The sequence below is a fragment of the Camelus dromedarius genome, chromosome 8 (assembly GCF_036321535.1).
Source record: "Camelus dromedarius isolate mCamDro1 chromosome 8, mCamDro1.pat, whole genome shotgun sequence".
Lineage (NCBI taxonomy): Eukaryota > Metazoa > Chordata > Mammalia > Artiodactyla > Camelidae > Camelus > Camelus dromedarius.
Genome location: NC_087443.1, coordinates 9,004,505 through 9,029,893, shown reverse-complemented (window position 1 = coordinate 9,029,893; position 25,389 = coordinate 9,004,505). Strand labels below are relative to the sequence as shown.

The 25,389-nt window shown below is 41.6% G+C and overlaps 1 protein-coding gene across 1 annotated transcript in view; it reads right to left on the bottom strand.

The window, feature by feature from the left end:
• Window positions 1–10,876: 10,876 nt before the first annotated feature.
• Window positions 10,877–25,389, bottom strand: part of LOC116156032 (uncharacterized) — a 43,583-nt gene continuing 29,070 nt past the window's right edge. The window contains exon 3 of the mRNA XM_064488636.1: window positions 10,877–14,006. Coding sequence (XP_064344706.1) covers window positions 13,562–14,006 — 445 coding nt within the window. The 3' untranslated portion in view covers window positions 10,877–13,561. The remainder of the gene's footprint in view (window positions 14,007–25,389) is intronic.

The window sequence follows — 25,389 nt, the reverse complement described above, 5'->3', positions numbered from 1 at the left end:
TATTCATATGTATTAACTTCTGTGTGTGGATACATTTTCATATCTTTGTGATAAGTGACCAGCATTGCATCTGCTGTGTTGTATATTAAATGTATATTTAGAATGTATTTCTAAGAAGCTGCCAAACTATTTTCCATAATGGGTGTACCATTTTAACATTCTCAGAAGCAATATATGAGGTATCTAATTTTGCCACATCCTTGGTATTGTCACCATTTTAAAAAGTTTTCACTGTTCTAATAGATAGGTATAGAGTAATATCTCCTTGTGATTTTAATTTGCAGTTTCCTAATGGCAAATGACCATCTTTTCCTGTGTTTGTCTTCTGTGTATTCTCTTTGATAAAAACATCTATGTCTTTGCCCATGTCCTAGTTGTATTACAGGGCTCAGTATCACCACTCTGAGACACCTCAGTCTGCCTCGTCGCTGCTTGGGGAGGGGGTGAGGAAGCACCTGCTGGCCCCCTAGACCCGCGGGGTGGAGGTTGGGGGAGGCAGATTGCCGAGTAGCACTCCTCCCACTCACCACCTTTACCTCAGCACTGCCAGGTCAGGCTGCAGGTCCAGTTCTGCACGTGGCCACACTGATTCCACAAGGGGTCAGTTTTCTTTTGGTCTTGGCTGGAGTAGAGCCAGTATTAAGAACACGGTTTTTCTGCCAGACGTCCCTTTCTCTGTCCCTGGGCTACAGGTGGAGAGAGGCTTTATTTACAACCCTTATCTTCTGGTGGTTCCAGGTCCAGGCTTCTCCAGCACCTCATCAGGGATGAAGGGGGAAAGAAAACCTGGGGAGCTTCACCACTCCTCACATTGTCAGCTTCCTGGCCAGTCAGCCTTCCCTCCATTTTTGATAGATTTCCTGTGTTTGTTTGTGGTCTTAGTGCCAGGATTTTTAGTCACAAGAAGGACTGGCAGCAATGGAGTGACTTCATCTTGGCCCCATGTTGGTTTTTAAGGACCTGAGCTGCTTCAGGAGGTGGTCTAGACTCAGTAGAGCTTTGTGAAGAGACCTCAGCATAGGGCCATTGACACCAGGAGATGACAGATAAGGGCTTGGGAGCCACTCCAACTTTGTCTGAACCTTGGCACCTGTGCTTCCCGGTTGGTACTTAAGGCTCGGCTTTCTCATCGTTCAAATGGGGGTGATGTTTTTGCTGCTAATAATGCCTGTGTCTGTGACATTATACATGTAGAGTGAGTTGCAGGGCACCTGATCGTTACTAAGGGCCCAGTAAAACTGAGCTCTTGCTTTACCTATAGATGAGATTCTTGGCTCTAAGAAGATCGTTTTTGGGCTTAGTGAGAGTGATCTAAGTGAGAACAAAAGCCAGATTACAGGGATTCAAAAACCAAGCAAAAGATGAGAAAAGAAGTCAGTGTACCTTCAAGATATTTTGCTGTAGAAGTAGAGAAAAGGTTGTGAAGGGATTCAGGGAAGTGACTGGGGGAGCCAGGAGTGTGAAGTTTAGATAGGAAAGAATAAAGGACTGAAGAGGGAGAAATAAACAGGTAAGTTACAGAAAGAGCCAGGTTGCTGCTGATGCTGCATTTAATACCTGGTATAAAGGAAAGAAAACTATTCCCTGAGACCAGACACACTCTGCCCTGAACTGCCGTCCAGCACAGAGCCCAGTTCCTGACTGTCATCACTGATGCCACCAAGTATGTTGACCTTTACCACTTCCAAATCAGACACCCACTGGAACTGTCACCCACCACTTCAGCTCCTGGTAGTCTGCAGCTCCTGTTGCAGAAAGGAGAGAAACAGAGGAAAGGTGAGACTGAATGAGGAGCTGGGACATCAGGAATTTTTATATAATAAGCTCCAGTCATTCATTATTATGCCATCAGACATTTATTAAGCATCTGCTTTATTTCAGGTTGTGCTCTGGTTATGATGATGACAAAACAGACATTATCCTTGGGCTTATGGAGCTTTCCTTCGAATGTGGGAGTCAAGCCTTACGTGTTCATGCACAGTTGTGACACGTGCTGTGAGGGGAAGGGAATTTGTACAGTGGGGTTATATTACCAGGGGGATTCTGCATGGATGTGGAGGGTAAGGAAGGCCTCCCCAAGGTAGAGAGATTGGAGCTGAAATGAGGTAGTGGGTACTGTGGAAGCTGAGAAGCATGGGGAATGTTCTAGACACAGGGCACAGCATTTATGAAAGAGGAATGTGAAATGTTTGTGGAAGTGTATGAAAGCCACCAAGACCAGTGTGTTCAGCAAGTAGAAGCAAGACCTGAGATGGGAGGTGGAGGAAGGTGAGCCATGCGGACATCGTAGGCACCCAAGGTCTAGGGTGTTATTCTAAGAATGGCGGTTAGCTGTTACAGAGTCATAAGTAGAGTGACATAGAGTACATTCTCTGGTCCACATCTTTAAGAAATGACACTGTGTGCCCTGTAGGACTTATATTAGAGAGAGCCACGGATGGCTATGAGGAGACTAAGCCCAGTATCAAAGAGGCAAATTGAGAGAGGAGGTAGTTTGGACAAGGGTTATGGCCGTGGAAATGGAGGGAGGTAAGTGAACTGGAGACTTAGTGATGCATCAGATACGGAGGCAAAGTAGGGAGGGATGTTTAGATGACTTTCAGCTTTCTGGCTGGGTGACTAGTTTCCAGTTTCCAGTAATCAGGATCACTGAATATTTGGGGGAAGAAAACATGAGTTTATTTTTAGACTTTTATTTGATCCAAGATGCTTCTTGGAAATGTTGAGAAAGTAGTTGCCTGTGTGGATATGAAGGGAAAACAAAGGCTTATGATGGAAACAGGGGCTTCAGCCTGGGCAGTGAAGACTGAGGAGGTCGGCAGAGGGGTGGGAGGAAATCCAGGACAGAGGGTATAGTACTGTCACCAAAGGGGACAGCATTAGGAGGCAAGTCCAAGAGTGAGAGGCTAGGCGGTGTCTGAGGAGAGAGGCAAAGATTTAAAGATTAGATTTAGTGTAGAAATAGTATGAAAATTGTAGAAACTGAATGAAGAAAGTGGTAAAAGTCTGGCCTGGCACAGTGTTTTCACCCGTATCCCTTAGAGCACTGGGTCTTGGGAGTGTTACTGTCATGTTCTCTCTCTGTCTCTGTCTCTCTGTCTCTGTCTTTCTCTTTTTCTCTCTCTCACGCACAATCATGTTTCATGATGGAGTAAGTATGGGGATCGCTGTTAAGACGAAACAGTTTGTCAACAACATAACTTCTAAGAGTGTTTGTCTACGATTGTGAGTCTGAAGGTGGACGGCCCATGCAGCAGTACTTACCGACTCTCAGGGATCCAAGTCCGCGTTCTCTGGAACAGCACTGGAGAGACACCTGCTGGGTGTCATTAACAGACTCGGCCACAGAACTGTGCATCCGTCCCTCTCAACATCCTCCCCTCCCTCTCCAACCCCCTCTCTGGGAAAGGTACAGTTTTTCTCAGGCGTTGAAATAGCAGGGTTCAGTGTCAGAGTGTTGTGGGTTTAGGGCAGCGGAGGTCAAAATATTTGGTGAAATCAGAGATGACAGCCAGGAATCTGGATCCATTCCGGCCAGTGGTTGGGTGAATAGCGTGTCTGGGTGTTGGGTGGGATGAATCTTTGGTAACCAGTGAAAGCCTCCGACTTAGCAGCAGGGCTCTTGTTCATTTACAGGCAAACAGGAAACCCTCAGAAAAGGATATTCTGGAAGAAACCTTCTGCAGATAATTGGGGTGGGGGTGGGAAGGGGTGAACAGTAAAACAAAGGAAGTAACCAAAAGATAACCCCTGTCCTGGAGACTGAAATGATTTAATCTTAGAAGGTTTATGAGTGAGATTTGGAGATGGAAGGTTTGTTATTTAAACGTTTAGAACTTGGAAGTTCCTTTATGTTGGTAATTGATGTGTTAGTGTGTAGCTACTTTGTACATAGCTTTGGCCATAAGGAAAAATGAACCTATTTCAATAAGTAACTCTCATCACCACTGGTATGGCAGTGAGATCACCAACATCCTCTTCATAGAGGGTTATATACAGTTTTAAAAAGCAGAGGAAGAAGATCACTATAGAAGGTTTGAGCAAGTAAGAGTGATATTATGAGTAAGTGTGTATTTTGTGAGGTGGGATTTTGCTGGAATCTGAAGCCCAGCATTTATCTTGTTATCTCCAGTGCCTAGTGTAATGCCTGGTAAACAGTCAGCCTTTGATTGAATGGGTGGATGAATAAATAATCCCTAAAATTCATTTTTTAAAAGAAGAACAAGGGGAGAACCCTTGAGTCTATATTAACTTTGGAGGTCAGACAAAGCCAAAAGTATCGAGATGACCTCTAAGTTCTGGCATGAATTCGTAGCACTAGTTTGACATAGTTGATAGTTGCTGATAAGAGTGAGAAACTGGGGTTTTTAACAGGTAGAAAATTACTGACTTTTGCTTGATCCCACATGTCTTGCAAGGAGAAAGCCAAGATGTCAGGCAAGAAGAAACAGCTGGTCTTGCTGTAGCAATGAATAGCGGAATATTGCAGATTTGATTAACATTAAGTTTTAGTTCTATTTTTGTAACTTCCTACACATAAGTATTCCTGCATAAGAGATGAATGATATGTACACGAGAGTGTTTTTTTGAGTGAATGTATACATGAGTGAATTCACATGTACCTTTGCTGGACGCAGCCTTCTTATTTCTTAATCTATCTATTTGTATCCTAGTGTTTGACATGACCAGCTCTGTCTCAGGCATGCATAAGTATCTATTTGAGATTCAAATTACCTCATAAGGACCCTCATTTTACTGTAGGATGATGGTAAACACTTGGCATTATCTGTATATCATTATGTCTTTGATATTTCTTATTTTGATTGTCTTGTCATTAACTTTCCTCCTTTAACTTCTCTCTTCTCCCAGGACATGGAGGCTTTCTTTTTTCCTATGCAATTACTGATTTAATTCTTCTGTCTTTAAAAAAAATTACTGACTTCTAACTACATACAGTCATCCCTCAGTACCTGCAGGGAATTGCTACCCAAATCCCCAGATGCTCAATCCCTTAAATAAAATTGTTTGTAGTTTGCATATAACCCACACACATCCTCCTGTATACTTGAAATCACCTCTTGATTACTTATAATTTCTAATACAACATAAATGCTATGTAAATTGTTGCTGGAGCACAGCAAATTTGTTTGCTTTTTGGAACTTTATGAAATTTTTTGCCCTGAGTATTTTGGATCTGTGTTCAGTTGAATCCACAAATGCAGACCTCATGGATACAGAGTGCTGACTGTACCATGAATCATACTGGTCACTAGGACCACAGAGATACACAGGACATAGCCCTTCTCCCCAATAAGCTCCAGTCAGTAGAAGAAGTAGACATACATGTGTAGCACCAGTAAGACATTGTAGTAAGCACAGAATAGAACAAATATAAGGTTCTGTGTTATTGTGGACAGAGACTTGTTATAATGAGGATCAAGGTGGGCAAGGCAGGCTTTTTAGTGGAGGTTATGCTGCAGGCAAACCATCTTGTTTACTTCTATGTATCTTTTGTTGCATTACATTCCAAAAGCAAAATGGATCAAGCCCTCAGAAGATCTATTGATCTGTCATCAAATCTTCTTTCCCTGCTGAAAGAAGCTTCCTTTGAGGAGCTAGCCTTTGCTGGGTAATCCCATCAACAGAAAAGCCTGCATTTCAAATCAGTCAGCGAACGCAAAACACAAAATAGCTTTGTTAGAAATCTCTCAGGTTCTATCATTTACAGCAGTTTATGGCTGAGCTGCCTTATGTTTAAACAACAGAAAATGTTGAAGGGATTTTAACTTCTGAGGACTAGACTCAAACCCAAGATATGGTGGTTGACTCAGACTTCTTAATGCACTTAGAAAATGTAGGATTTTGACTGTTTTGAAACATCTTTGTGAATTATAGAGATAAGACTGAAAATAAAAATCATCTAAATTCTGTATTAAGAATAAATTTTGTGTTTTTTGAAACCTGTAAAATATTCTGCCTTATGTTAAAATGCAGAGGATCCTCTCCTATAAAGAACCAAACTTAGAGCAACAAATTTTGTGAAAGAGGACAGTGAGGAAGTAAAGAAGCCTGGAGCATTTTTGTGACGAAAAAATTGGAAAGAATCAAAATCTTTTCTTTTTGTTCCATGACTTAATAATGAAATTGTACTTTTCTTTTCCCAAAACAAAGAGGCAGAAACAATGATTGCAATAGTTAAATACATATTTTTTCTTTAAAAAAGTTATAACACCTTTACTTTCAAATTTAACTTGATTACTTTCTGAGAGAAATACCACTTTAAAATAAAAGTCTTGCATTCCAGAGAGCATTATAAATACCTAAAAACAAGGGAGGAAAACTGTACTGTTTTAAAGCATGCTGGAATAAATAAAAATATATATATATTTTTTTTGGTGCATGACTAATAGCCAATAGCATTTGGAAGATTTGGAGATGATCTGGTTTGCATTAAACATATTTAAACATTTTAAAATGTGTCATGAATTAAGTCAAGCTTTACCTCAAATAGATGCTGAAAATATCAAAATACACAGAATTTTCCTGTATTTAAGATCATGATTATCTAACAACCACTTGGCTTTTGTTTTTCCACAGAGCACAATCAGATGAACTGGAAAAAATGGAGACGCATGGCCGGTCCTCCAAAGACAAGGAAAATGCCAAGTCTCTGGACGAACCTGAGCAGTGAGCGCATCATAGGACCCTGTAGATGGCATCCAGGCTATGGGTGGGCTCTTTCCATTTGGAAAATGCAGTATCTTCTGTGCACACGTGTCATGAATAATGTGAGGATAAACGTGTTTTGTGCATTGTCTTTTACCTCTTAACTTGGCTTTCATCGGGCTTCTGTGAAATGCCAGACACCGTGCTTTCCCAAAATTGGGGAAGACATCATCCTTGCTTAGGACACGAAGAGCATGTAATTTTTGTGATTTTTTATGGTTATATTTGTTCAAACGCTGTTTATCTGTATGATACACATTTTCATAGGAATCTCCACTTTGTCAACCTGTTAAATCACATTTCTTTAAAAACAAAAACTTTCTTCTAAACATATGCTAGCTCTTGAATAGTTTTTAACAACTGATTTTTGGATTGAAACAAGTAGTTTTTGTAAATGTTACTTATAACAATGGATCTGAAACAGAGTCTGAGGATCATAACTGTATATGAATAAAGATTTCTTTTGTATTGGTAAATATATCTTATTCAATCCTCCAATACGTTAAATTTCATTAATTTAAAGAATTAAGAAGTAATCTGAGTAAAAAGTAATGAAGCAAGATTTTTGGATAATTTCACAAGAGCTATGCAAAGTCTTCCTGATTTCATTCTTTCTCTATAAAACACATATAACTATATTTATATAGTTATATATGTATATAGTTAGTCCTATTTGTATACCCACGTGGTTGGAGCTGTTACTCCAATCACTCGGAATTAATTTTGCTCAGCGTGCCTATCAGCAGGCATTTACTACATGTTTTGTTAATTGATTCAGGTATTGCTAGTCAGTTCACTGATTTACAAGTTAGGAAAGACAAAGGAAGTCAAGTTGCTTAAATCATTTTACAAACAATCCTGTTTCTTAAAAATATATCACTTTTATTACCATAGCTGTACATACACTGTATACAGATATGTTAGTAGTACAGAATATATTACTATATGGGTAATCTAATAGATATATTATCATGTCATGTCAAACTTGATTGTAAAGCCATGTTGCTCTTTTTATCAATGGGGGAAATAGTCCTGGCTGATTGAATATTATACACACACAAAACAAAGCTTGTATTACAGAGGGTGTTTTAAAAAACATGTATTAGGTTTCACATATCCAGATTTTCAGCAATGAAAAAAATTAATGTCTCTAAATGTGCCAGAAAGAAGGTGAACAGCTTCTTCTTTGTTAGATATGAAACAATTTTACTTTTTTCTTTGGAACTACACACATTTTGCATTATTTATAGCTACCTGGATGTTAATTTCTACATCTCAATTGCTAACGTGATTTATAATATGTCTTTGCATTTTTTTTAAAGCTCCAGCTTATTTGAAATAATACTTAACTTTAAAATTTTCTTAATCTACATACTAACAAGCCTCGGTCAGACTCACTGTTGGAGTGGCACTGTTGGCCCAGCTGTGCAGAAATGCTGGAGAGAGTTTGCCTTTTCAGTTTAGATGGTAGTTATACTTTTAATAATAAAACATAAAAATTAATGAGCTAATTTTCTGGTCTAGGAGGGTGAAAACACGAAAGTGTACACAGTTGAGACCCCACCCTGAAACCGCTGTGCGTCCACTTGGAGATTAGGTTGGAACAGTGGGGAACACAAGGTCTTAAGTTCCTGAAACTGGGCACGAATGTTCTCATGCACGTTCTTCCCTGTACCTCCTGCCCTCCCCCACCTTCAGTATCTGACTTGAAAATATTTAAAATTCATTACCTATAATTTCAAGTTGAAATAATGTCTTTGTTCAGACATATACAGGAAAAATCAGCTCATAGACTTATTTGTATTGATTTATATTTGTTTTGAACACTTACATTTATAATTGTAGATGTCTGATTTTATTTATTTTTGTTTGAGAAAAGAAAAAATGATGTTATAAACTTAATTCAAATGCAACCAGTAGCTTTTTAAAAATTACTTCTTAATATGGTTTTAGAATGAGTAACATTTTAGTATGGAACATCAGACAACATTGAAAAATGTAGGGAAGAAAATATATTTATTTTTATCAATGGAAATAATCAATAAACAATTACAGTAGGAACAGAGAACAGTTTTATTTGAGCCAATCTGAGGATTATAGCCTGAGAGACAGAGTCAGGAAGCACTTGGATTGTATTCTGCTGAACCACAAAATGGGGAAGGCTTATACAGGCAAAAACTGCAAAATTACATATGTTGTTTGTCAAGAACTAGAATTGGAGCTGGCAAGAAGTAAGGGTGTTTGTTAAGCAAAGATTGGTCCAAAACAGTTGCATTGTTACAAGGGGAGACCTTGAGACCATGAGGTTACAGCTAGCAACTACTAGCACATATTGTTTGGAGAGTGACTGGTGGTGTCCTTGAGTTTGCTACGGTGCAGAAAATTCAAGTTTTTGGTAATACAGGAACACATCTATAATGACACTGATGAAAGAAGTTGAAGACAACACAAACAGAGGGAAAGGTATACCATGTTCTGGGATTGGAAGAATTAGTATTGTTAAAATGACCGTACTACCCAAGGCGGTCTACAGATTCAATGCAATCCCTATCAAAATACCAAGGGCATTTTTCACAGACCTAGAATAAATTACTAAAATTTGTGTGGAAACACAGTAGAATCCAAATTTCCAAAACAATCTTAAGAAAGGGGAACAGAAGTAAGGGAATCATGCTCCCGGACTTCAGAGTATACTACAAAGCTATAGTAATTAAAACAGTATGGTACTGATCCATTTTGATTCTTGAATGCATTCTTTTCTTTCATAGTCAAAGCAGATGTACAGTGCATGTTTGAAAGCCTCACAACAGTCTGTTGTAGCTAGCATAAACTTTAAGCCAAATCATGTGTAAGCCAGAATGACTTACCCATATTTCAGTATGTGAAAATTTCTTCCATCATCTGTCATCCTATAGTCCAGTAATATAAGGTTAATATTTGGCATGTTTTTATCTAGTGTGTGTATATGTTGCACATGCACGAATTATTCCATCGACACCATGATGCATACAATTTTTGTAATTTTTGTCCATTCTTACGTTCTCTGCTCTATAGTTGGATAATATATTTATGTTTACATTATGTCTTTTTCTGGCTTTCTATTGTCTGAAAATTTTGTTGACATTCTCTCCCTGACTCCTGCAATACATTGTGAAAGCTATAGACAGTATTACTATTGTTGGCTGATCTTAATTGTTAACATATTTTCTTAATGTGTATAGTTTTAAAATATCCCATAAATTTACTCAATATATTTACCTTCCCAAATAAGCTGAAACTTTTAGAACATTCTGACTAATAATTAACTACTCTTTTCTTTCTTCTGTTTTTCAGACTTTTACTAGTATCATTTTTCTTTTAAAAATTACTGATATTTTATAATCCTTAAATAATAACATTTACCAACATATTTAATCACTCTGCCACCACTTTTGCATCCCATTTTTCCCTTCTCATTTGGTTGTTTGCTCAGTGAGGCTTGGTGGGTGTTAAGTTCTGAGTCTGGAAATGACTGCAAAAAATTGTCTTTCTTATTTTTGAATGACCAGTGTGCTGGACATAGAATCGTAGATTGACACATTTTCATCAATATTTTGAAAATACTGTTTTTCTTCTGCCATCTCTTATCACTGATAAATCTGTTTTCAATCTGTCATGTTTTGTGGATAATGACTTTTATTTTTGTTGACTTTTGTATTTTCTCATCCTTATTCATCTTTGGCTTTGCTTTAATATATGTAGTATGACTTTATTTATTTGTTTATTTGTCTGTTTATTTATTTATTTATTATCTTTCCCTGTACTTAGAACTTTTATTTTAAAGACTGATGTGTACCTTAATGTTTCAAGAATTCTTCACAATTACCTTTTCATATATTGATCAGTTTCTCCTCTTTTCCTGAAATTCCTCTTAGAAGGGTATCGGAGCCATTTGGTCCAACACTCTATGTCTCCTAACTTGTCTTTTATATTTTTAAAACCTACCCCACTCCTTTTGCTATAACCTTCATGTATTTCTCAACAATGTCTTCCAGTTCATTAACTCTCTCTATGACTCTGTCCAAACTGATGTTAATATTTTCAATGCAATTATCTTAAAATCATAATAACTTTTTGTTTCTTAAGATTTATAATATGTTTTTTTACCATATCTATGTTTACTTTTAAAATAATTTCTTGTTCTTTTTTTGAATATTATCTTTCCTTTATCTCTTTGACGCTTATAAAAATATATTAAAATTCTGTTTGGATTTTCTATAGTTTTTGTTTCATCTTTCATTTGTTAATAGCTGTATGCTTTGTTTCTACTCATTAGTTTTCTTTAAGGTATTTGAATGTTGATTTAAAACAGGTGTCAGAAGATGTCAGAAGTTTACAGCCTGTGAGCTTTTTGTAAATAAAATTCAATTGGAATATAGCCTTATACATCCAATCATTTATGAATTATGTATGATTGCTTTTGTGTTACAACTGAAGAGTTGAGGAGTTCTGACAGAAAATGCCTGTCAATCTGTTTGTCCCTTGCTCTCTCCCGTACCCTGACCCCACACATCTGCACTCTCTTAATTTTTTCTATTATTTTGACTTAGTCTGCCTGGGAGTCCTGCCATATGGACATGTTTAGTTATTGAAGATTCGGTCAGCAAGCTAGTGAACGACTTGGCTCAGGTCATGCCTGGAAAGATGTATCTGTCTGCTGTTGCTGCCCTAGACACACAGCTGTGTGTGGACCATAGCTCTTTTCACCCTCCTTTCATGAGTCTAGAGCCCGGTCACAGCTCTGGGTTTCCAGTGGTGAGACCAGTTCCATTCCCTGCTGTGTGACCTCTTTCCCCACCAGTTTCCATGTAAGCTAAGATCTTTACCTTCTCCTCCATGTGCACATTCCAGTGACCTCTCATCTCCACATTATTTATTAACTTGGGCTTCTCTGCTATTTCTGGTCCAAAGAGATATTAACATTTTTTGTAAAGCACATTGTGTTGGTTTGATTTTCTCTTTTATGTTCCCATTCATTGCTATGTGTTTTCAGCAGAAGAAAGGCTCAGCCTATGAATTCAACATTCCATTTGACTGGACATCTGTATTCTCTTTTATATATGTTTTCTCCTTGAAAGTTATACCATGAGCATTTCCTATGTCATTTACTATAATTCAAGAACTGTTTAAGATGGTTTGATAATAATCCATCTTATGATTGTGCTGTAATTTAGTAAGTCATTAGATTCTGGTAAGAAATTAGACTCCAAATTTCCCTGCTCTTAAGAAATATTGTGTAGAACATCCTATTGATAGCTTTTTTTTTTCACTATATTTTTGATTATTTCCTTAATATAGATTATTAGAACTACAATTACTGGATCAGATTTAATGGACATTTTTTAAAGATTCCTGATACTTTTATTACCAAAATGCTTTCTAGAAAGGCAACTTATGAATTAAAGGGTGGTTTGGTTCCTAAAATAGAATTGAATAATAAAAAATTAGGATATTTAGATCAGTAAGGAATCTCATAGATATTATGTCTAATACCTATCATTCAACAACTGTTTTATTAAATTAATAGAAAATAAAAAATAGAAACATAGACCCTTCCTTCATAGTTTATAGACTAGTAGAGAACTGATAGATATCTGAGTAACCACTACCCAGTATAAAGGTATTTTTTTAGTTATATAAATAAGATACTATAGAAACACAGAAAAGGAATGATTAAATATACTTGTAGAATTATATTTAAATTGGATTTTGAAAAGTAACCAATAAAGTGACAAGAAATGGATGGTAAAATCTGATATAGCTAGAACATACAGTGCTGAGGGACATGGAATCAGAAGATGGCAAGCCATCTTTGCAAAGGGTCTTAAGGGCCTGCTGAAGAGTTTGGACTCCATTGGGCAGTCACTGCTTAGCCACAGGAATGCTTCTAGGCCAGGATGCAGTGCACTCAGATAGGCTTTTCTGAAAGGCCATCATGAGGCACTTGTGAATGATGGTGTAAGAGGGGAGACTTGAAGCTGGAGAACTAGCTAGTCAGGTATTATGGTGCAAGCTAAGGACCCTGGGTTAGGATGAAGAGGAGAAAGGGATCTGGGAGTCCTTGGAGATGCAATGGAGTAAGATTCTAACCAAACACATATACAGGGTAAGGAATTGTCTTGTTATTTCACACTATGAAAAAACAGGCTTTTTCCCAAGCACAGTATATCAGGGACTACTGGGCACCCGAGTCAGGCACTGGGTCCCATGTTTAAAAAGTCAAAGCCTGGGTGGGGTGGGAAAGTACTGGTTATACCTGATCTACATCACAGCTCTGTATGTCTGGCTAAAAGAAAATAGAGTATCGGGGAGGGTCAAGATGGAAGAGTCGTAGGACCACGAATTCACCTCTTCTCACGACTAAAAAAAACCACAATGACTGCTAAACAACCATTGACAAAAAAGACTGTAACCTAGCAAAAAAGATCTTCAATTAGAAATATAGAGAGAGACCTGCAGGGGACAGTAGGAGGGCATGCTCACAGTAGAATCAGGCCCCAAACCGCCTGGGTGTGTGACCCACAAGCTTAAGAGTAATTAAGTCACAGAGGCCCTCCCACAGGACTGAGAGCGCTGAGCCCCATGTCAGGCTCCCCAGCCCGGGGTCCAGCGTTGGCAAGAGGAGAGCCCAGGACATGTGGTTTTGAAGGCCAGGGGGCTTACCTCCAGGAGCCCCACGTGACTGGGGCAAACAGATTTCATTCTCTTGGGACACATACACAGAATTTCGCATGTGCCAGGTCCAAGGGCAGAGGCAGCTTGGGAGGTCTGAGTGGAGTGAGGGCACAGCACAGGTTTAACACGAGGGCCCACTCCTGGGAAAGGGACCAGCAGGACTTGGTGCTCGGTCCCCTGGCTGGTTTGTAACAGCCCCTTGTGATGTGCTGATTCTCGTGACCTCCTCCAGGAACGTGCGCCCTTTCAGCATCTCCGCCACCTCTGCTTGAATAGACTGCAGGGATCTCTCTTTCCTCAGTTCTTCAATGAGAAAACTGATTTCCTTCCTTGAATTCAGGTTGACCGTCATCAACTGTCTGTAAGCGTTAGCGAGGCTGCGTACGTTTACTGGCTCCTTCTCTAGCCCAGCATACTTTAAAGTCGTCTCCATGCTGGCACACTCCTGTTTAGCCGCATATAGCTGGTCGATGAGGTGGCACTTCACTTCGATCTGGGCAGCCAGTGTTTCAGCCCGCTGCTTTTCATAGCTTTCATAACAGTGACTTCTATCACACTGAATAAGCCTGCAGGTAAATAAGACACCCACCAATGAGGTGAAGACAGGGAGACTCAACACTGCCTCCCACTGGAGGCTCTGGAAGATGAACTGAGAACACAGGCCATCGCGCAGCAGCACCACCAGGACCGCACTCAGCTCCCTCAGGATCAGCCCAAAGCCAAGCTCCATGGAGGACAGCAGCCCTTCCATGGCACTGACCCACCCAGAGCTCTGCCCAGTTACCGTGGAGCCACCAGCCACAACAAGCCCCGGGGACAACCCAACATTCCACCCGGAAACCAACCAGCAACTGACATCCTGGATTGGTCAGTTACCATGTGTGGGGGAGGGGGTGCGTCAGAGGAGAGGGTTGTAACTGAAGTGTCATTCTCTCCATTACTGTCCAATGATAACTTTTCTTACCTCTTTCTTTTTGTGTTTATATCTACATACAGTAAAAAATAGAGTGAAATGTATCAATGTTAAGTTATTGATTTCACAAATTTTTCAAATTTCTAATCCTCCACAGTATCCAAAAAGTCAATGTATGAGCCATATATTTGAATCATATCCATTAACACAGAATATCCAGTTCTGTCACATTTCAACTGAACCACACCCTCTGACAACATGTATCCATCAGTTTGATGGTAGCTGAACTTGATAAAAATGAAAAAAATCACACTGCACACTGTGAGGTCTGTCTCTTTTGCTATAAGTAACATTTTTAAAGATACATGTTTTTAATTGACTATGCCATTCATTCTGGTTGTAGGCCTGAATAATTCATCCTTGTAAGATTATATCACAAATTGATCCATCCTTTTTTTTTTAATAGACTTTATTCTTTTAGAGCAGTTTCAGGTTCACAGCAGAATTAAGCAGACAATACAGAGTGTTCACACATAGCCCTCATCACCACCACACACGTACTCCCCTAGCCTCAACATCCCGCATCACTGTGGCATATGCGGTACAATCGATGAACCAACATGGGCACATTATTATCAACCATAGTCTATAGTTTATATAGGGTTCACTCTAGATGTTGTACATTCTGTGGGCTTTGACAAATGCATATGACATGTAGCCACTATAGTATCACACAGAATAATTTCATTGCCCTAAAAATCCCTTGTGCACCATCTATTCATCCCTCCCTCCCTCCCTCTCCCCAGGATCTTTTTATTGTTCCTGTATCTGTGCCTTTTCCAGAATGTCATTTGGTTGGAATCATACAGTTTGTAGCCTTTTCAGACTGGCTCTTTTCATTTAGTAATAGGTCTTTTAAGTTACTTCCCTGTCTCTCATGGTTTTCTTTTTCACTTTTCTTTTTACTGACCTATGTTTTTAAATTTTACCTATATGTACTGTTTATTGTCTCTATGAATGTTTAGAGCTTTAGCTTTATAAACTTACATACTTATCAAAGGAATAAAGCCAACCACAAAATAAGAATTAGTTTAAAAAGATACATACGCCTTGCTATTAACACATTATTTATAATTGCTAAGATAAGGAAGCATCCTAAGTGCACATCAATAGTTGAATAGATAATGAAGATGCAGTATATGTGTATATAATGGAATTAACTCACCTATGAAAAAGAAGGATATTTTGCCATTTGTGGCCCTTCATTCAATTTTTTTCACTTCAAAAACCAGACATTTTTAACTGGCAGAGATAGTTCTACTACATCAAAAACAACAAAATGCCTAGAAATATAGTTAACCAAGGAGGTTACCTATACCCTGAAAACTGAAATGACACAAAGAAATGGAAAGATTTCTTGTGCTCTTGGATTTGAATAATCAACACTATCAAAATGGCCACACTGCCCAAAGCAACCCACAGAGCCAACGCAACCCCATCAGAATACTCACAACATTCCTCACAGAACTAGAACAATTTCAAAATTTGTAAGGAACCACAAAATACCCCGAACAGCCAAAGAAATCTTTTGTCTTTTTTTTTTTCTCCACTTTCCTCTTTTTGTTCTGTTTTCTTATGGTTTCATGACTAGAGAAGGTCCTTTAACATTTATTGTAAAGCTGGATTGGTGGTGCTGAAATCTTTTAGCTTTTGTTTACCTGTGAAGCTTTTGATGGAAAGAGTGTTCTTGGTTTTAAGTCTTCCTCTTTCATCACTTTAAATATATCGAGCCACTCCCTTCTGGCCTGTAGATTTTGTGCTGAAAAATCAGCTGATGACTTTATGGGAGTTCCCTTGTATGTTTTTTGTTGCTTTTCCACTGCTAATTTTAATATTTTCTCCTTATCCTTTACTTTGGTCAATTTGATGACCATGTGCCTTGGTATGTTCCTCTTTGGGTTCATCCTGAATATCAAAAATTTTCTATGATTCAACATTATACAGTAGAGATTTACACAATAATGAGAATATGACTCTATAGCAAAAATTACAGAAAACAGCCATATCTACAGTCATACACCTGCCTATCTATCTGTATATACATATGCTTTTATTATTAAACAAAGAGAATTAAAGTCTGGGCTCAACTATAAGGTTCCTGGAGACAGGGCATCTTTATCTGCTGACCACTGCATTCCCAACACCTGGCACAAAGCCCGGTGTGCGGAAGGTGTGCAATTGAATTTTCAATAAATGAAGACACTACGAGATCAGTAAGACATACTAAAAGAAGGTAAAAGAAGGAAAAATGAAAACAACTATGAATGAATGAGGGAATTGAGAAATTAAGAAAGAAATCTAAGGGCTGGTTCCTTAAAAACAAACAAAAGAAGCAGCTGCCTGATGAAACCAAGGGGAAAAGACAAGACTTGTAGCGGATACTGAGCACATGCTAAGCACAGTCTGACAGATGTTTACATGCATTTTTTAAATTTAAACCTCACGGCTCACACCAGATACTAAAAAGCTCGGGATGGATTAACCACAATGTGCAAACTCTATGTATCATTGCAATGAACAGAACTTATTTATTTACTTGAACAAAATTGAATACCTCAACACACAAAATGCAAAAAAGAAACAGAAAAAAATTAATTGAACATCTGGAGAAATTTAAACACTAAGTATTTGTCTTCAAGAAACGAATTAACATTTTCAGGTGTGAGAAGGGTCTGTTTCTTAGACCCTTTAAAATCTTACCTTTTAGCTGTACACATTTCTAGATGAAATAAGATTTGAAGCAAAAGTCCAACAAAAGGAACTGATTAAATGAACTCTAAAATAGGTAATCACTCAATTTTTATTTTATTTATTTTTTTAATGGAGGTACTGAAGATTGAATCCAGGACTTTGTGCATGCTAAGCACGTGCTCTACCACTGAGCTATTACCCACCCCCCACTGAATTTTTAAATATCACATACTGGAGAATTCTTTAGCAACATGCTGTAAAACACTGAAACGTATGTGAAGGTGAAAAATAAAATTCAAAACAGTATAACCTTAATTTGCTTGGAAATACAATATGTATTAAAATATCATTTAAAATAAATGCATATAGTGAGAAAACAAGAGTGAGAATACACACATTCAAAAATTAAGAATTAAACCAAAAAAATACGGATTTGTTGGTTGGCCTTACAGGTGATTTTTACTTGCTTTCCGCGGTTCTGAATTTTTCAGATTCCACCTAATTAGATGTACTATGGTCAAGAAAATAAAGTGAAATTCAAATTTTTAAAGGCCCCAGGTAGCCCCTTCCTCACTCCGTCTGCCATTACCCTAACTCTGCACCCTCATTATTTTGTGCCTGAATTGTGTTAACATAGTTCAACCTGATTTCTCATTTCTCTCTGTGCCCCTGAAGCCGGAGGTGCTTTCTAAAGGAAATAATCACATCCCGAGTCTCAGTGGTCTCTTAGGCACTGAGGAAATATAAAATTAAAAAAAAAAAAGATTCCTGTCGTCAAAAATATATATAACTTATAGAGGACATAAGTTAGAATTCAGCCGAGTCTGTAACGGAGAAGTGCTAACATTTCAGTATGGAACATCAGGCAACATGGAAAAATGTGGAGAAGAAAATATATTTATTTTTATCAATGGAAATAATCAATGAGCAATTTACAGTAGGAACAGAGAACAGTTTTATTTGAGCCAATCTGAGGATTGTTGCTTGGGAGACAAAGAATCGAGAAGCACTTGGTTTATGTTCTGGTGAAGCACAAAATGGGGAAGACTTATACATGCAAAAACTGCAAAATTACATATGTTGTTTGTCAAGAATTAGAATTGGAGCTGGCAAGAAGTAAAGGTGTTTGTTAAGCAAAGAATGGGCCAAAGTGGTTGCATAGTTACAAGGGGAGACCCTGAGACCATGAGGTTACAGCTAGCAACTATTAGCAGATATTGTTTTGAGAATGACTGGTGGTGTCCTCAAGTATGATTCAGTGCAGAAAATTCAAGTTTTCAGTAATATAGGAACACATCTATAGTGACACTGACGAAAGAAGTTGAAGACAACACAAATGGGTGGAAAGGTATACCATGTTCTGGGATTGGAAGAATTAGTATTGTTAAGTACTACCCAAGACAGTCTACAGATTCAATGTAATCCCTATCAAAATACCAAGGGCATTTTTCACAGACCTAGAACAAATTATTTAAATTTGTGTGGAAACACTAAAGAATCCAAATAGACAAAACAATCTTAAGAAAGAGGAACAGAACTAAGGGAAAAATGCTCCCTGACTTCAGAGTATAGTACAAAGCTACAATAATTAAAACAGTATGGTACTGATCCATTTTGTTCTTGAATGCATTCTTTTCTTTCATAGTTAAAGCAGATGTACAATTCATGTTTGAAACCCTCAAAACAGTCTGTTGTAGCTAGCATAAACTTTAAGCCAAATCATGTATAAGCCAGAATGACTTATCCATATTTCAGCATGTGAAAATTTCTTCCATCATCTGCCATTCTGTAGTCCAAAAATATAAGGTTAATATTTTGGTATGTTTTTCTCTAGTATGTGTATGTGTTGCACATGCACGAATTATTCCATCGACACCATGATGCATACAGTTTTCGTAATTTTTGTCCATTCTTACATTCTCTGCTCTATAGTTGGATAATGTATTTATGTTTACATTATGTCTTTTTTCTGGCTTCCTATTGTCCTAAAATTTTGTCAACATTCTCTCCCTGACTCCTGCAATACATTTTGAAAGCTGTAGACAGTATTACTATTAATTTGTTGGCTGATCTTAATTATTAACATATTTTCTCCATCCCTAAGCCTGCTTCTCCAATAGCCTTCCCCCATCCCAGACAGTTCCAGCTTTTCTGATGTGGTGAAACTTGTGAGTTTCCCTGAAACCCCACATCCAATCCAACAACAAAACCTAACCTCTCTAGCTTCAACTGAGACCTGGAATCCAACCTCTTCTCACCCATCCACCAGCACCACCCTGGCCTCCTGAGAGCACAATCACCCCTGCCTGGACCTGGGGCTCCTCTCTTGTCCCCTGCAGTCTGTTCTCAGCCACAGCAGCCACAGTGACTCAGTTACTGGGTGTCTATACTGTCACTCCTGGGCCAAGAGCCCTCCTGCCCCCCCCTCATGCAGAGCAGAAGCACACCTCTCTCTAGGGTTCCGTCCCAGGCCTCATCCCTGCTGCCCTGCCACCCACCCCAGCACCCTGGACTATCTGAATCCCTTGAACACCCCTGTGGCTTGCTGTTTGCTCCACTCAGAATGCTCTTCTCACAGACAGATAATTCCATCAGAGCAGTCAGAGCAGAGTCTAGACAAGCCTCTGACAGTGTCTCCTTTAAAGGGAAGGAGAGATGGGGTAGCACCTGGACGAAGAGGGCAGGGGTCAGATCCAACAGAGATGTAAACATATTAATGATCACTCTCCCCACACTAGACTGTAAGCTCCAAGCAGGCAGGCTCTGTAGGTTTCATTTACTGCAGTATTCCCAGTGCCTGGAATGGTGCCAGGCAAGTTGTACCAGCCACATCATAAAACAAAAGAAGTGAGGATTGCAACCAGGTGACTAGGAACCCTGAGCCCTGGAAGACCAACCTAGGAAACTAAAGAAGAGCTGTGCTTGTAATGGGCAGGTCAGGATCTGAAAGCCCCTCCCACTGCTCTGGCTTTCTCCTTCATTTAATTCACCTTGGAAAATGAGCAGGGAGGAGGGGCTCTGGAGGGCTGCAGGGCCTCTTCTCCCAGGTTGACAGGGAGTGACAAAGCACTCTGGGTCACCTGCAAGCTAGTGGCAGGAGGAGTCACAGGGCTGGGCACCGGGAGGTTGCCCAGGATCCCAGGTTCCTGAAATTTCCCCAAACCAACCCTGGGGCCCAGCAGACTACAATAACGACTCCCTGGTTGATGGAAAGAGCCCTGGGGGAGGAGCTGAGGGCCCAAGGCAGAGCAACATCCAGCATTTGAGGTAATCCTGAAGAAGGAGTCATCCAGGTAAAGTGCTCAATGTGCTCCCAGCTTAGGGCTTTTGAAGGGGTTAGGGGTGGTTCTTGGAAGAACAGACAGAGGCCAGAGTGGCTGGACTGAGGGCAGCAAGGCCAGGTGGGCTGCTGGCAGGAGGAGGGCCTTCAGGTCTGGCTGATTGGGGCTTTTCCCCAAAGTGCCTCTGAGAGGTTCCCTGTCTGTTAGCAGAGTAACAGGAACAAATTTGTCTTTCAACCATCCCTCCCTTGGGTCAGAGGGAGTGAGAAAGGGAAGCAAAGAGCATGAATCCAGGACAGTGTCAGTGGTGGCCTGGACAGGGAGGGGAGGGAGATACAGAGAGGTGATGAATGCACTTGGAGTTGGAACCCAGGGACAGGGGAGGAGCTGGCTGCATGTAGGGTGAGGAAGAAAGAGGGAACAGACAGGGCCCCAGGTTCTGGTTTGAGCAGGTGGGGAGATGAAGCTGCAGCATGGACAGAGGAATGGGTGGGAAGAGAGTTCCAGAAGGCAGCTTGGGGCAGACTGAACCTTAGACACTTAGGAGGTTAGATCAAATCTAATACACTTTCCTCATGAAATCACTGGGAGAAGCTGATTAGCAGGGAATTTCCACTGAGACTGAGGGTCTTCTTACTCCAGCGGATAAAAATCCTATTGTTCCCGGGGAAGGTGACTGTTTATACTGGGGCTGGAATTTGGGGAGAGGGATTTGAGGACAGGAACATAGAGGTAGAAACAAATGAGACTGTCAAATCTCTCTGGTGACAGCAACCCTTCAACTGCCCGTCTGTCCCTGGACCACTGTGTGTCCAGCCAGAGATGACCCTGCCAGGCTGTTTGCCCATGAAGGGGACAGTCTCCCTGCCCCCAGCACTGTGGTTCTGAGTGTGGACAGTGGAACCAGACTGTGTGAGTCTGTGACCCCAGCTCCAGCCCCTGCTGCCTGAATGGCCTGGGGTCACGGGGCTCTGACCTGCTGGCCAAGGCTTGAACCCCTTTCATCCGGTTTGCTTTGGAAATTAGAAACCCTCAGACCTCAGGAAGCTCTTGCCCAACCCTCCCACATTGGGGGAGTTTTCTGCTGGCCACACAGAGAGTGAGCACTGGCTTGAAGTTGTGCACCAGCACACACACAGAAACACAGACACCTGCACCCCAATGTTCATAGCAGCACTATTTACAATAGCCAAAACATGGAAATAGCCTAAATGTCCATCAACAGGTGACTGGATAAAGAAAATGTGGTATATTTATACAATGGAATACTACTCAGCCATAAAAACTGACAACATAATGCCATTTGCAGCAACATGTATGCTCCTGGAGAATGTGATTCTAAGTGAAGTAGGCCAGAAAGAGAAAGAAAAATACCGTATGAGATCGCTCATATGTGGAATCTAAAAAACAAAAACAAAAACAAACAAACAAACAAAAACAAAGCGTAAATACAGGACAGAAATAAACTGATAGAGAATAGACTTGTGGTTAACAGGGGGGTGGAGGGTGGGAAGGGATAGACTGGGATTTCAAAATTGTAGAATAGATAAACAAGGTTACACTGTATAGCACAGGGAAATATACACAAAATGTTATGATAACTCACAGAGGAAAAAATGTGACAATGAGTGTGTATATGTCCATGAATGACTGAAAAATTGTGCTGAACACTGGAATTTGACACAACATTGTAAAATGATTATAAATCAATAAAAAATGTTAAAAAAAAAAAAAGAAAAAATAGAAACACAAACATATAGACACACATGCACAGTGACATTAAGGACTATGGGGTGGGATCAGGATTGGAACAGATGTGAGCTTGGTTATAAGACAAAAAATCATGGGGTTGGAGGCATCACCTATAAGTGACACCACCCCCACACTTCTCAGGTCTTACCGCACATGCGCCTGAGGACATCTCTAGAAGTACGACTAGAGTCAGCCCCACTGTGCAGATGGGGAGACAATCCTGGAGAAACACCAGGATAAATCCAAGATGTAGAACAGGTAACAATGAGGAGTTGAGTCTGGAAGCCAAGTCCTCTCCTCGCAGCTGCACACAGAGCCTCCCCGGGAGCCGTGGAGAGGGCACAGCTGCTGTAACTGTGGAAGAGGTGGGTTTGTGACGAGAAGGGGGTGAGCAGGCAGCAGCCCAGAGGGCAGTGTGTGGAGGTGTTGTCTGAGGAGGGGGTTCAAGGAAGTGGACCCCAGGAAGTGACATCACTTCCTTTACCACAGACCCCAACAGAAATGGAACCTGGTTACCAGGCACCCACATTCTAGGGACAGCCCCACAGCAACCTCACTTGGCTGGAGACAGTTCACAGAGAAACATATTCTTTCTGTTTCGTGAACTCTCGGGGCTTCTCCTCCAGGAAACCCTGGAGTGAGAGGTTTTTGAGAGGCCGTGGGTGTTGGTTGAACCCTCAACCCCAACACCACTGCTCTATTATGAGGCAATCACTTAAGGTAACACCGGGCAGGCTGGAGCAGGCCAATCTGGGACCATCCTCCTCTGGGAGCCCTCCCTGGGCAGGCCCACTTCCCCTCATCTCCATGTGGGGGAAGGGGGACTTGAGAGAAGGTGTCCCCTCTGGGCAGGAACCAGCCATTGAACATGTGGTAACCTGGTGGTCCTATCATGGCCACACCCAAGGACAGGGCTGGCAGGGGGGAAAGAGGACTCCTGAGGGGCCTTTTCTCCGTGCCAGTGGGAATCCAAGCCCCTCAGGTTGTCAGCTTTTTTGTCCCTGATGGAGGTCTGTGCAGAGAGTGGTGTGTGCCTGTCGAGACTGGAGCTGTCTTTTGGGTCTGAGAACCAGTCAGGACAACCAGACAGGGCTCTGAGGTTTCTGCCTGGCTGCTGGGCACTGTGTTTGCAGGACTCCTCACAGGACCTGGTCCATAGACTACCCCATGCCATGTCCCTGCAGGAAGGGCAGGTGACCCACGACACCAACAGAGTCCAGGACAGGCTCAGGGTGAGTGCGAGTGAGGAGACTCCACACCCAGGAAGCCCGGGTCCCAGAGCTGCCCTGCTGCTCCCCTGGGCTCCCTCTTAGAGACCTGCTGGCAAAGGAATCTGATTCCCCATCTCTCCCACCCACCCTCACAACCCAGGCCCTGCCTTGGCCAGATGCAAAGTCAGTGCCCTCATACGAGTCAGAATCTCAAGAGACTTTGACAGAATCTCAGTTCACGTTAAGTCAAGGATGTTTATGCATTTTTCTACAGACCGTCCTGTTTCTCCTCCATCCCCAAGTGTCCACGTTGGCCTGAGGACCCTGATCCCTCCCACCCAGGGATCAGCCTCTGTCTTCTCATCTCTAGAATGGGATGTTGTGGCAGCAGTCACAGGGATGAGGTAGTTCATCAGGGAGGTGCTGTCACTGCTGTAGTGACACAATGATCTGAGACACTAATGCATTTAATCATCGCCCTCCGCCCCTTGTACTGGTGATGCTGAGAACCTTGAGTCTGCTCAGGGCTTCCCTCTTCCACCTCTGGCACAAGAACTTTAGGCTTAACCATTTGGTCTGAGCCCCAGCCCCAATCCTCTGGGGGTCCGTGGTGCTGCCTCTGACTCATGTCTCTCCTCTTTCCACCCCAGGGGGGAGCTGGACCATCAGGGAGCAGGGATGAGACCTACAGGGTGTGGAGCCTCCAGTGACACAGGCTGGAGAAGCTGGTGGTGAACATGGTGCCTGCCATCCTGTGCGGCCACCCCTCCTACCTGCACACATTCTTGGGCAACTATAAACTTTCACCACCACCCATCAGGTGCTGGACATTCTGTTCCAAAGGTGAGCACTCTGTTCTCATGGGACATTGGTGACTCAGCCACTTACTAGCAGTCACATGTGGGATTGTCACCCTACCTCTGTGAGCCTCAGTTTTCCCCTCTGCACACTGGGGTCAAGAGAGGATCAGGCCCTAGGAGGGCAGGAACAGAGGGGGCCCTTCATGGAAAGTGCTTCCTGGGGCCCTGCCCCTGGAAACGTCAGCTGGAAAGGATGTGTTTGGGCTAATTGGTCATTGTCCTCCTGCCCAAGAGGAAACCCAGTGCCTCTGGGTCACGGGGACTTTGGTCTTGGGTGGAACTGTTTTCCCATTTCAAAAGGGACTTGTGGTCCAATAGCTGTCCCTGTCGTAGGAGAGTGAGGGCAGGGACCCCTGGGAGGGTGAAGTGGGGTCCCAGGTCCACTCAGATCTGTGTGATGGGGCTGATTGGGCTCATTCATTTCTCAAATAGGAAGGTCAACTAGGGACAGGTGCTTTCCTAGGAACAACCATCATTTAATGCATCCAGCAGACAACAGCCCTGCCCTCCAGGGCTTCTATTCTCCCAGGAGTCACCGTCACACAAGATGTCACATCCAGGTAGTTCTCTCAGTACAGTTCACGTGAATCCTACCTGATCTCCTCTCTATGCCTTCCATGCAGGCCCATTTCAATTCAGTGACCTGGGTGTATGCTGTTGAACGCCATCCGGTGCTGGGGAGGCAGGGGTGTCCCCAGGCCTGGTATCTGCCCCAGTAGCAGTTCCCCGCTGGGGACTGTACCTCACAGACATTGACTGTATCCAGCACAACCTCTTCTAATGCCTCTGTCTCTGCTTCCTTGGTGGGCTTCAGAGCCCAAGCCTTTTTCTCAGCATGGCCTGTGCCTCCCTCACCCCTCAGATTCATGGAGTTTGAGGCAAAGGAGGAGATGCAGACTCAGCAGGTGCAGTGGATGAAGGGGGTACAGGGCCTGCCTCCTCCAGCCCCACCAAAGCCAGAACCTTGGGGGTTCCCAGCCCCAAAAGTAGGCTCTCAGCCAGGTACCTATGTGCCCACTGGAGATGAACACAAAGGTAACAGGGGCTTAGGGACAGCCACTGTCCCCCCATCAGTCCTTTTCCCTCAAGGGGGTTACTGGTCTTTCACCCTCAACAGCCACTGAGGGGTCTCAGCAGTCCTTTGTCACCCTGGGGCACTGATTTGGTCAGCTACAAAACTC